The 12894-nt window shown below is 36.8% G+C and overlaps 1 protein-coding gene across 1 annotated transcript in view; it reads left to right on the plus strand.

Annotated features, from left to right (window-relative positions):
* LOC140235638 (uncharacterized) overlaps positions 1-12894 on the plus strand; it is a 162925-nt gene that overhangs the window by 113811 nt on the left and 36220 nt on the right. Inside the window, exon 4 of the mRNA XM_072315649.1 lies at positions 1472-1583. Within this exon, the coding sequence (XP_072171750.1) occupies positions 1472-1583 (112 nt within the window). The remainder of the gene's footprint in view (positions 1-1471; positions 1584-12894) is intronic.

A 12894-nucleotide genomic window follows, 5' to 3' on the forward strand; every position in this document is an offset into this window, starting at 1 on the left:
ATTCAGTCGTCAATTCGAACAGAAAGGGACTATAGGCAGAACCAAACGTTGCCCGAAGCCTGTTTTCAATACTTCAACTTAATTGGTAAGTCTTCAAATTGAAGAATTTATGGGATTTTAAGTTGACATTTACCCGCGATACTAATTCTGTCATGATCCTGAATGCTACAATGCGAAGCCCCATTACGCTATGCGTATGGGACTGCTGGTCGCTATGCGTATGGGGCTGCTGATCGCAGTTAATTGCATGATTACTAAGACATGAGAGCACTTTGGGGCGAGTAAGTCTCACAGTGTTAGTTATATGAAAGGTACTTTAACCTGAAACACAAACTAAGACAAAGAAATTCAAGGACACTTTTGAGGTACCAAAACTTTTTATTATCTTTAATAAACTACATACACATTCAGGTGTGAGTTTCTTCAATTTGTCTCCCTCTACAAATTGAATTTGTTAAGATCGCAACTGCTGATTTGTAAATTAACAAATTCAATTTGTAGAGGGAGACAAATTGAAGAAACTCACACCTGAACCTTCACCCCTCTGAATAACATCTTTCCTACCATTCACATTGTTCATTAAGTGATGCTATTATTCTTACCTACAATCTTGTATCATTTCTAACCAAAAGATATCACATCAAGATAGAGCAAATGCTGTTTGCTTTATGTGGGTCATATAGCAAAATCATTTCAAATGTTCTCTCTCTCTCTCTCTCTTCATGCAAATCAGTTGTGTTCTTACAGCATCTCTTTGGATCATAAAGAACTATCAAACAAATAAATAAAAAGAAAAAAAAATCCCCTAATTTTTATGGCTGTTTTTTATCACAAGTGATCCTCCTTAGAACATGAAAACACACTACAAACAGAATAGAATTGACAATGAAACCAATGACAATGAAAGTACAGAAAATGAAAGTTTTTACTCACAGTTAGCTAATGGAACTGTAACCCATTATAGTCACAGCAACCACATTGTCTTTTCTTTGTGTTTTTTTTTTTGGTCATCTTTTCATTGTATCTGTTTACCATGTATTGAATAGAATAAGAATATATTTCTCTTTTGAGCCTGTTGTTCACATATGTTTTTTTTTTTTATTGAATAGCTGAAGTTGCACTGGGTTGTTATGGTTACAGCACTTTCAATGACATCTAAATTGCTGTATCTCAAGAGCTGATTCATAGATTGGCCATGCAGTCAATGATTTCAAAGTTAAATTTTTATTGCTCAAATTTCATTCTTTTAAAAGATATCTTTATGATTCTTGTGCAAATCCAGTGGATTAATAGTTCTGCATTTATAATTAAATCTTTCTCCAATTTAGCCTAAGCAGTGAAGTTTAAAGTTGCTAATTTGACGATGAGAAATTAATTAGTTCTGCTACAAAATTTCCTCCCCCCCCCCCACCCCACAGAATTGATGGGTCAAAACATTATCCATAATTCTGGTTTCTTGTCTTAATCACAGATGCGGAGGAAGATCAATGATGCATTCCGACGTAAGCATCACCATCAGAAGACGGAAGAGGACCGAATCTCGGTGACCTCCGAAGGAAGTGATACAGAGGTCAATGAGCAAGGTGAGAGGTCAAACACATGGAATTTAATCCCAGTCATACTTTCCACTGATTTTCATTTACCCATCTCTATGTGTTCCTACTAGGAAAAAAAAAAGACTATTGTGAAAACTGATTCTTCAGGTATTTTTATCAATTTTGAGTGGTATTAGCTGATTTACTATTAGACAGGAAATGATTGCCTGGTGTTATAGAAATGCATTGTGTGTTGTTCAAAGGTGAAAAATAAAAATTGTGAAGTTTTCTCTTGGAGAGAGCTAATATTAATTATAAATCTGTGTGTCCCTTTGGTTCTCAGTCATGATATCAACCACTCTCTAAATCGTCATACAACTTTGACATCACCAGATATTCTGCTTGTGAAATACACACAGCAGAAAAAAAAAGTAAACACTTTTCAAGTTCATATTTCTCATGGAAAATTTGGCTAAATATTAATGTTTTGTATGCCATGGTAGAGGTAATTTAATTACCTATCAACATGGTAGGTATATAAAAAGGCAAACTTTTATGCAATTTTTACTTGTGTGTCTTGAAAGACAAAAATCAATGTGTTTACTCATGCATGAAATTTCCTTAGCCCACCAGGTTGATAGCCAATTGAATAGTCTTTAGTACATGACACAATGATTTTTATCAAAATCTTCTGTGAAAAATATGTTCTAGCGAAAGTGTTTACTTTCTTCTTTTTTTTTTTTTGCTGAGTGTATATTATATAATACAGTAGTGCATTGACATGAACAAGGTGCCATGGTTACTTCTGTGGTGAGTTGGACAACTCAGGGTATTGCTATTACCCCTTCACTACATGATTTTAAGATCTTCATTAACATTGCACATTATCCACCATGTCCCAGTGTGCAGTTGATCAAAGAACTAGAAAGTAAGGAGGATATGGCTGGTCATATCGAAAGGTTCATGAGGGTTTAAGGTGGATATGGCCAACCTCGTTTTTCTTGGAGGGAGTGTTCAGATTTCCAGCGTTGCGATGACTGCGGTTGATTTTCTTGTCAAAGCTGTCGTTGCTGACTTGTTTATGTAAACCTCGGTTAGCAACCGTTGTGAGCTGAGTTTGATCACGTAATCTTCAGAACCCCTTGAGGTTTTGTTTGGTTGCTTGGGTGTGGTCAGACCCCCTCTGCATGGTGTTAACTTCCTTGTACACTGAATGATCTCATTCTTGCAAGACATTTCCTCGACCAATAATCCAGCAGTCCCTGCAAGCTTTACCAACACTCCATTTATACTGACCAAAAGTCTGCTGTGTCTGAAGCCTCCTCGAGCATGCAGCCTTTCAGCTCACTATTAACCCATTGAGGATGGGCTGCTGTTGCTACAACACACATTTCCCATAGACCTCTGCCCGAGTATACTTGGGACTCGTCCTCAGTGGGTTAAAGCACAGAGAATATATTCTGAAGCCACCTAGGGGGCTGCCTTGAAGTGGCTTGGCTGCAGTATGAATGTGCTGGCTTTTGAGAAGCGGCTTTTTGCTGACCCGGAAGTTAATCGCTACAGGTCATTGCTGGCAAACATTTAGTAAACAAACCAGCCAACATGACTAGCCACTAATAATAGACATAGCACAATAGGGCAGTAGTGTACCAATCTCATGACATGTGTAGGTTTTAAGCACAAAGGCATATTAAATGTCAATATAAGACCTACACCCACCATACATATAACATGTGAGATAAGGCAGGCAAGAATTTAAAACGAGCCAACAATGCTCATATTTAAGTGCGATTGTGGTATTTGAAAATGTTCATTTTTTATTGTTGGGGAACTTGGTTACCATGAGAATGGAGCTGGTCAGGGCCTGCTTGGGCAAAATCTGAGCAGTCCGCTCAAGCAGTGTTTATGTAGATAGACAAAGGATCAGTGTTTCAAAAGGGCTTTCAAAATGATTCATGAGCGAGCCAATTTTTGGCACAGTATAGGTTATAAACAGGGTACAAGAAGCCTATTGTTATCCTTTATGTATTTTTTATTTTTTTGCTTCTTTTTGAAAGTGCCAATTATCAAACATCAATGGTTATCAAGGTACAATTGGTCTGATACTGGCTGATCCTTTTATGTACAGGTTAACATATCCCCTTTGACTATAGTAAAGAAAAAAAGGAACAGCAGCAGCAGTGCAGCAGAAAAGTAAAAATAGCTATGAGGAAGAAAAAAATTAATGAGCGACAAGCTAGTAACCAAGACTACGGGCCAGGAACCCTAAATCATGCTTGGAGGGGCTAGACATCAGATATGGCTCACCGTGAATTGTTTTTTCCTCCTGTGAGGAAACTAAGGCATATTCGATGAGAGAGGAACAAAATTCCTGTGCTGTGGGAAATTAAGTGCCATATTTGAAAGATGCATTAAATTTGCCTAAATTTTTCCACTTTTTAAATTTTATTTGTTCTTTGTGCTTACCCATCAGCATTACTTTTTCAATACTGAATTTCCCCCATATCATCCTTTGTGTAATGAAAAATATTTCTTCTCATTTCTTGAAGCCAAGAAGTTTGATGTCCTCATGTCAAACATCATAAATGAAAAGATTTCTTCCTGCGATAATGTCATTATTTTGTGAGTGATACAGTTACAATTGAAATCAGCATTACAATCATGATCATGATGTAGTGGAGATCTTAGTAATATTATTAGTGGAAGAAGTAGTAATAGTAACAGGAGTAGTCATCGTAATAGTGCTACTAATACCACTAATACCACCACTAAATAGTAATATCAGTGATACTTGTTTTCATTAGTGTTAATGTTATCATTGTCATCATCATCATCATAATCATCATCATCATCATCATCATCATTATCATCATCATCATCATTTTTTGTTATTATGATCATTAGAACCATTACTGGGACAACTACGTACTTGTACTTCAACAATTCATTCTGCACTCACTGGTGCCTCCACAAATCCGTGTCATCAGTGTGCAAAGATTATCTTCCCCCCTTAAAAATCCTTCTCTCTGAATATGCACTGAAGAGCAGATGTCCACATTGTCTTTAAATGTCTTTAAAGTAGTGTTAGATAGAAAGAAATAAAGCACCAACTGGACCCTTGGAATCATGTTTCTATAAAAACGTAAAATGCTGTAAATGCTATTAAACATCACTTCACTTTTAATGCTTGGATGCAAGGCATTATGAACATTAATATGTTGTGTGTGGGTAAAATTTTTCTTGACAATTTCAGTTTCATATTGAAATAGTAAATTGTAAGGAGAATTTCCCCTTTCAGAACAGAGCTGGAACAATGGTTACCACATAAAGAATACAAATATTTAAGTCTCCTTTGATTGCTCATTTCTTATAGCAATTTTCCCTATATATATATATATATTATCCAAATTCATGAAATTCTTCCATTGAGATGTTTTCATTGCAACTGATTGACAAATTGCCCTACAGCGATTATGTTGATGTAGGGCAATTTGTCAATCAGTTGCTATATATAAATTTTTGATATATATATCTCATGCTTACCATGATTTTTTTGCTGAAAATAAAAAGATAAATCATGATTCTGTATGCTACATGAGATATGGAGCGACCCGCTTACCGTTAACATGATGTTGCATATTTACGTTCAGTATCTCCACCCTCACCTTGAATGAGTTTTGAGTGTCCGCAAACTACAGACGTTGATCTGTGATAAACAGTGAGGTGTAGTTGTGTTGACATGCAGTTCTCATAATTTGCAGATAATCAGCGGCTCAAGGTACTGGATATATCTCATGATAGAAAAGCAAATAACAGTGAAATACACATATGAATACCTGAATATAAAAACGACCCAAGTCCATTACAGAAAATGTAGAAGAAAATAGAAATCATTTACAATTTTGTAATATTTTCAATTTTTCCAGTTGGTGAAATGTTATCATTCATTTTGACTCATCATCTATCTTTGTATGACTTTGAAAAGGGTCTCCAAAGACAATAGCCGTATTTGGACTTGGGTTGTTTTTATATTCATGTATTCATGTACTTTTTTAAGCCAAAATATATAGTTCACAGACGCACTTAAAATTCATTTTTTGAGGTCAAAAGTGTAAAATAGTGAAAGTCGTTATACCCAAATTTTATTCACTCTAGTCTGTGGTCTGTGGGAAATACAATGAATGTGCTGTATCAAAATCAACCCATCCTCAATAGGTTAATGACTTGTGATCCATACACATACAATATCAAAACCTGAACAAATCTGAAATGATTTTTACATAGAGAGACCATAGATCATGCATGAGAATATCAATCCATGCTGGTGAGGGAGGGTACATGTGTGGGAGCTGTGTGGCCTTGGCTCTTTAATATTACAGTCAATTTACCCTTCTTCCCGTCTACGGGGTTACCTGACGGAGTCTGGTTGCTAGGAGACGGTGGCTACCTGTCTGTTTCCCGTCCCACGGCTCTGCTGTGGTTAGACAAGATCAACAAGAGGGGTGGATAGAAAGTTCTCGAAATCACTGTAAATAGAACAAACTAGTCAATAGTATGTGAATATGTGATCATGCATTCACAAAATTAACATTTATTTGCAAGATCTGATTGTATGTGAGGACTCAAATAGATGAAATGATTCAACTTTGGGAAACAGGAAACACTTTAACAGAGACTCCAACCCCAAGCACCTTCTGATCTGGAGATTCTCCCGCCCGAAACCCCTAGCAAACGGGAGACTCTAAGTTGATGCGTGCGAAGCGCGAAGTTCCTAGGGTTCTAGATGCTCTCTGGTGCTATCTAAGGCTTATTTTTTCAACATACAATAGCAATAAGTAAGAAATCCTTTCCAACGGGTGACACAGAGCCAGGGCGGGAGAAATTAAATCTCAAGCGGGAGAACGGGACATTTTGCAAAAATGGGTTTTCGGCGGGAGATCTCCCGTCGAAAATGGGAGAGTTGGAGTCTCTGCTTTAAAGTTTGCCTTATATCATACATCTTTTTCACAAGCCCTGTGAACATGACGTAGCACATCAGGAAAGTTTCTGTGTTGTTGTTTTTTTTTTCTTCTTGTTCTTTTCTTCATTCTGTCACTATCCCAACTATAATGGTTCCTGCAATCCCACGTATCCAAAGAATCCTAGGGTATCAACAGGTGGAAACAGTCTTGTAGTCAGTTTCCATTAAGAAATCATTATTTAACCTGTTGAGGACGAGTCCTGAGTATACTCTGGCAGGTGTCTATGGGAAATGCGTGATGTAGTAAAATCAGCCCTTCCTGAACAGGTTAAAGCTGTCCACAACCCTGCAGGTTCACATTCAATGTAGAAATTCACTGCCATGTGACCAACCTGGTCATTAACACAAGGCAAGGAGTGGCAATGCTCCAGGAACTGGAAAACTCCTGACAATCAACCCCCAAAATTCACTTCATATCTCACTTAGATGATATCTCCTCACTTTCTATTTTTAGCATCATCAACCTACCCCAACCCCTTTTAAAGTAGTTGTCAGGCTCCTGAGTTCAGTTGAGTATATGATTACAATTTTTGACCTTTGCTAGATTAAAGTACTCTGATTAAATATTGTATTTACTGGGTAAGGGTTTTGTTCAATGCCAAGTGCACTGCAAATTAAATGGCGCCCTCTTTAGGAGTACTTGATTCATGTTTTAAAGAATCTTCTTGTATTGAGAGCTTCTCTGCACAGAGGGACACTTTGACTGGGCCTTGGCATCTTTTCTACTTCCAAGTCAGGGTAATAGAATACAAACTGATTTTCATTTAAGGCCTATTTGCTTCTTTCATGACATGTGCATGGTTTAGGAACTTTGTCAAAAGTATGTGTAGAATGCAGTAAATTCTGTTTTATACAGGAGAAGAATTTTCATGAAAAGAAAGATAGATGTATGTGGCTGAGTTAAACTTGTGTGCACTTTGGCATTCTGAAAAGGTCAAGATCACCATTTATCAAAATCATGGTGAAAAAGAGCCAGGAACAAAGAAAAAACAAAACAAAGCCAAGTACAGGAAAGTATGTGAACAATCTTGGCGGGAAAGGCAGACTGATTTGTTTCCGAGTTGGATGTGTTTCAACTTTGACCTTTTCAGAGGCTTTGTTCACAACTTTGTCAAAATCTTGTGAGGTAGGAAGAGACAAAGAGAGAGAAAGAAAGGAAACCAGCAACAACAACAAACAAACCATGAGCACATCATGTAGGTTGAAAGAACAACTTAGTTTAGGTAGGAACAAGACAGAAATGTCATCTTGCATAGCAGATATTGGCTTTGTTCCATGGTAGAATGGGGAAACAATCTCTCCCCGTGCAGTACATTGAGAGAGTTAAAGTAACAAACAAGGAAAAAACATGGTTCCGTAGATAATACGTGCTATAGAACCTTGTTGTTTTGATTGACAAGTCACCAAGGATTACGTAACGCCTTCGCTCGAGAATTCGAATTCTAATCACAGTTTTCGAGCGAGCGTGTGTAAGGATCCGATAATTCTAAAGAGGAATTGCAATCATCATTACAATGATGATTCAAGTTACGAATTTTCTCTCGTGTGTAACCGATCTTAGTCTCTTCTAGATATGATAATCGCAAACTTTCTATCCGGTGAACTCACCCTTTAAAGCCCCTTTGAGATGTGCGTTACCCAGCAATACCATTCAATTCAGTTCTTATTTCATTTACTACCTGTAAACAGAGCATGCAAATTCTGACATGTTATCATAATGGTGGGCAGAATGTGGGAGGGAGAGAATCAATATCAGTGCAATTCTTCTTTTCGCTCAAAAAGAATTAGCATTTTCTGTTGGTAGTGGATGCTTGAAGATTGTGTGTACCTAAAATGGAATTACTGTATGTTTTATTCTGATTTTGAGAATTTTGAAGAAGAAAAGAGAACATTCAGACTGTCTTGTGTAATTTTTTATGCTTGCTTGGCCTGATCCAAAGTTGTTGGTTTTTTTTTTTATGTATGTGTGTGTGTATGTGCACCATATGTCCCCCTCAAAAAAAAATTATAACGGTACCTTCTGCAACGATAACTTTAAAAGTAGTGAATCAATCCAAACACAATTTCAGGGTATGAAACTATAACTCATTGCCCACATCTTACAGAAAACCCCATTCAATTTGCTTCTGTGGTCAAGGAGAAAGGATTTTTGTAGAGCATGTCAGGAATCCCTTCCCTCCAAGTTCTGTCTATTGTGTTTACACATTAATATGCAGTTCCAAGAGCATCCAAGTGCTAAACTGGGAAGAATCAGACTCATGACATGCTTTCCAACATTCCACATTTCTCTGTGACTGCTTAACCAACTTGAATGAGGTTTTCTGCAAAATAGAGCTAAGATGTTATATTTTAAGACCCTGAAGTAGCAATTAGACGGTTGAATCATATTCGGGTATTATCAATGCGAAAATCCGGTTGTATTTTTTTTTTCTTTTTATGGTATACTACAAGTTTGTTAGCGTTCATACATGTGTGTATTATGTGTGTGTTTTGTGTGTTTTCATCTGTCTGTGTGTATGCTAGATAGTGTCAAACACATTCATTCTCTCCTTCCCTACTCCACAACACCACACCCTCCTCGCGCACTTGACAAGGTGCCCCTGTGTGCCACAAACAAAACTTGCTCCAATTAATGTGGCCTCTTTGCACACTTCTGTGAGCTGCATCTGTCGCCTCTTAGTCATTGCAGACTTTAACCCTGTCTGTGCCTGGAACTTTGGACAGTGGTGATAGTGCTATGTCTGTCTGTTTGTTTGTTTTCTGTGCCAGTCGACTTTAAAGGGACTGTACAGTACTGGTTGAGGTGAGGATTCAGATTGATAACATTTTTTGAGAGAGATAATGAGAAAAATCTTATGAAGTATGAAAGAACATGTAATTTCAAGAATTATTCAATGTTTATTCGATGAAAATCGGCCTTGAAATGGCTGAGATATCTAAAAAAGTGATCCTAATAAAATTGACAGGTCATGACTTTTTTTAAGGATCTCTTTGTTTTTCCTTGTTTTTAGATATCTCTGTCATTTCAAAACTGTTTTCTATCAAATAAACTTTTGATTCCCCTTAGAATTGTATGCTCTTTAACGTTTCATGGAGTGGTTCCTAAATATCTCGCAAAACGTTACAAGCTGAATCCTCACCTCAGCCAGTACTGTACAGTCCCTTTAAAAGCACACAATGGTTGATGCCACTCTTCTCACACTCTTTTTTTTTAAGCTGAAATGATTGATTGCAAATTTTCCACAACATATATAATTTAGATTCTTAGAATGCATAGTGATCAGGGAAACATGTAGTGAAAGCTTGAGGAAAATTGCCTGATCCCTTCAAAAGTAAACACATTTCTGAAGTATTGTTATCCTTCTATTACTGTTATCTTATAAAGGGCTGAAAAATTTCAAGCAATAGAGGGCAGCATATGAAGTGTAATTATGCTATACACTGATATTCATGGTGGTTTTTTTTTTTCATATTTATGCTAAAATTTAGGGTTGAGTAGACTCACATTTCTTCTTTTTTTTTTGTCTCTAGATAAAGTTCTAAGAGTCAGAATGATTTAGCCAAACTTCCTAAAATCGTTAAAGTGAATTTGTGTTTTATGATATAATTATCAGCAAATAATGTAGCATGACTTCATTCCTTCTAATGTTTAATCAGTTCATCTGATATTTGAAACTTCTGCAAATTGATTCTGGAAGAGGGGACATATGTTGCTCTATCTTTACTCTCTTCTCTATAAAAACATTTCAAACTATTAAGAGAGATGAGTCACACACAGTTTGTCAGATATAAGATGGAAAGATGATTGTGACATTTATGTGATATGATCTATTTACAGATGTCCTAAAACTGATATTGGTGGCATTAACGATGAACAATTGTAACTTATGACTCAAACAGTTTATACGAGATATGATGCTATGAATACAAATACAGATAGTCAATGATACAAGTACTGACATATCACTGATGTACGTTTTTCTTAGTTCAGAATGCAAAACTGTTAAAACCAAAAACTTTTGCTAGCATGAAAACTGGTGAATTTTGCAAGGAGCCAACATTTGCTGATGGACCATGCGCTCAAAAATTTTTGTCTGCACAATGCACTGAATGCAAGTGGCAATTTGCAAAAGTTTTATATGGCGAAAAAAAGATTTTTGGCTTCAATTTGTGAAAGATTCATGCCGAAAATGTCTTAAATTTTGCAGTGTTATGTCTCTGGCATAGCTAGTCTTCTGTGACAGTGATCCAAAGACATAAAAAGCATGAAAGGGAATTTTTATACTGTTTAAAAAAAAGAAAAAAAATCTGTTCTTTGTAAAGAAGGCTCTTTGACAAAGAGGAAACTGGATGACGTAGAAAAGACAAAAAAGGCCCAAAGAACTTTTGCCATGGAATGCTGCTGTTGCAAGCTCATGAATGTTCAACATCACCCATCAAGTAGTGATGTAACATTGCCATGGTCTCAGGGGAGGAAGCATCATTTAGGAATAGGTGGGACTAAAGGCAGCTCTGCAGTCCAACTTGATAAGGGGGTTCCTTCGTTAAAGGTGTAGTCACCCTCTTTGGCATGAGATTTTGATTCTCCACAAATATCTTTGTCTAAGACACCTGGGCCCTGTTTCATAAAGCTGTTCGTAAAGTTACAAACAACTTACGAGCGACTGGTGATCAGTTCTGATGTGCTAAAGTTATCAGAATTTCCATAATTCAGCACAAGAACTGATCACCAGTTGCTCGTAAGTCACTCGTAACTTTACGAGCAGCTTTATGAAACACCCCCCTGGACTTATGTGAAATCTAGTCAAATCTATTCCCTATTTTTTGTTGATTGTACCTTAATGTCAAATTCAAGATAAATATGAAACTAAAAAAAAAAAAAAAAAAATAGGGAATGCATATCCACATTTGTTCAGTTTGATCTGCAATGATATTTAGCTCAGTATGAAATAGTTTTCAACCAACTGATTTGTCAAAGGGAATACTAGCAGATATACATGTAGACTGAGTGATTTTTGCTTGAAATAAGGGAGCAACCTTGACACCAGACAAGATTTGTCATGTTTTAGGCCTATCCTTTTCCCCGTCATCAGGGACTTTATTTTTTAATGATTCAGTCGTTATTGATATACAGTGGACTCCCGTTATATCGAAGTCCTCGGGACCGGCAGTTTTCTTTCGTTATAACGAAATTTCGTTATAACCGAATGAATAAACAATAAAAATACATAGAGTTGATAATGTTGCGGCCCTAAATTTTATTTCGATGTAACCGGAATTTCGTTATAACCGTGTTCGTTATAACGGGAGTGCACTGTAGTAATTATGTGACAGTACAGTGTGTACAATACTATTGGGTTTACTGTGCCAGTTGTCACTCAAAGCACTTAACTCTTTATGTGCCACGTTCGCACGTCCGACTCAGTCGACGGCGTGCCAACTTCGCATATTCTGCTCAACACACAAAGCCGCCAAAACCAGTCGATAAATCGCTAATCCCGCAGTACAATGAAAGCGTTTCTTGCGCTTTTTTTCCTCTCACATACGGTTTGCATTCTATGTGGTGATTGACTATCAAGTGGTATTCCCAACTAGATTTGCGTGTACATTCTAAGTTTCTGTCACGGTTTTATGTGCAAAAGTCATGCCTTTACAGTAATGTAGCAACTGGTCCTTCAAAAGAAAAATTGAAAATAGATTTGTCATATACAATTTATATCGAAGCAAAGTTTGGCATTCCGCTTTAACCTTGCTCACTATTATGTCCACCTGAACAGAAATTTGTAGAAGTTATACAAATTGGAAAAACAGAATTCTTTCTCAAAGCATGACTACCTTCGTGTCTCAGAATAACGTGGCACACATACAGGGGGTTTCCACCATGGCACATAAAGAGTTCAAGGATTAATTTTTATTGTCACATAGTGACCATGAAGCTGATGATACTTTGTACAATAAAGTATACTTTGGGACTTTATGCAGTAGTTATTAAATCAAAGCTCGAAATTTGTATCCTTTCTCAGTATTTAATTCCATCTGTGACATTCTTGTATAATTACATCTTACCAAGCAAATTACATCTTACCAAGCAAATTACATGTAATATCTTCATAGTGCTAGTTTAGCTGTTGTTCCATGTAAGAATGATTGTCTAATTCTTGCTTTACTACTTTGCACAGTCATTGCTTTCTATGTAATTATGAATAACAGCAGTGCTCCTTTAAATTTGACTCGCATGTGGGCATGCCCAGTTCACATAAACTGTAGTATTAAAAGGAAAACCAGTCAGAGTTTTAGAGTCTGCTTGGGTTGTTGCAAGCTACCCAGCTATCTTCTGTT

The sequence above is a fragment of the Diadema setosum genome, chromosome 12 (assembly GCF_964275005.1).
Source record: "Diadema setosum chromosome 12, eeDiaSeto1, whole genome shotgun sequence".
In the NCBI taxonomy this organism is placed as follows: Eukaryota; Metazoa; Echinodermata; class Echinoidea; order Diadematoida; family Diadematidae; genus Diadema; species Diadema setosum.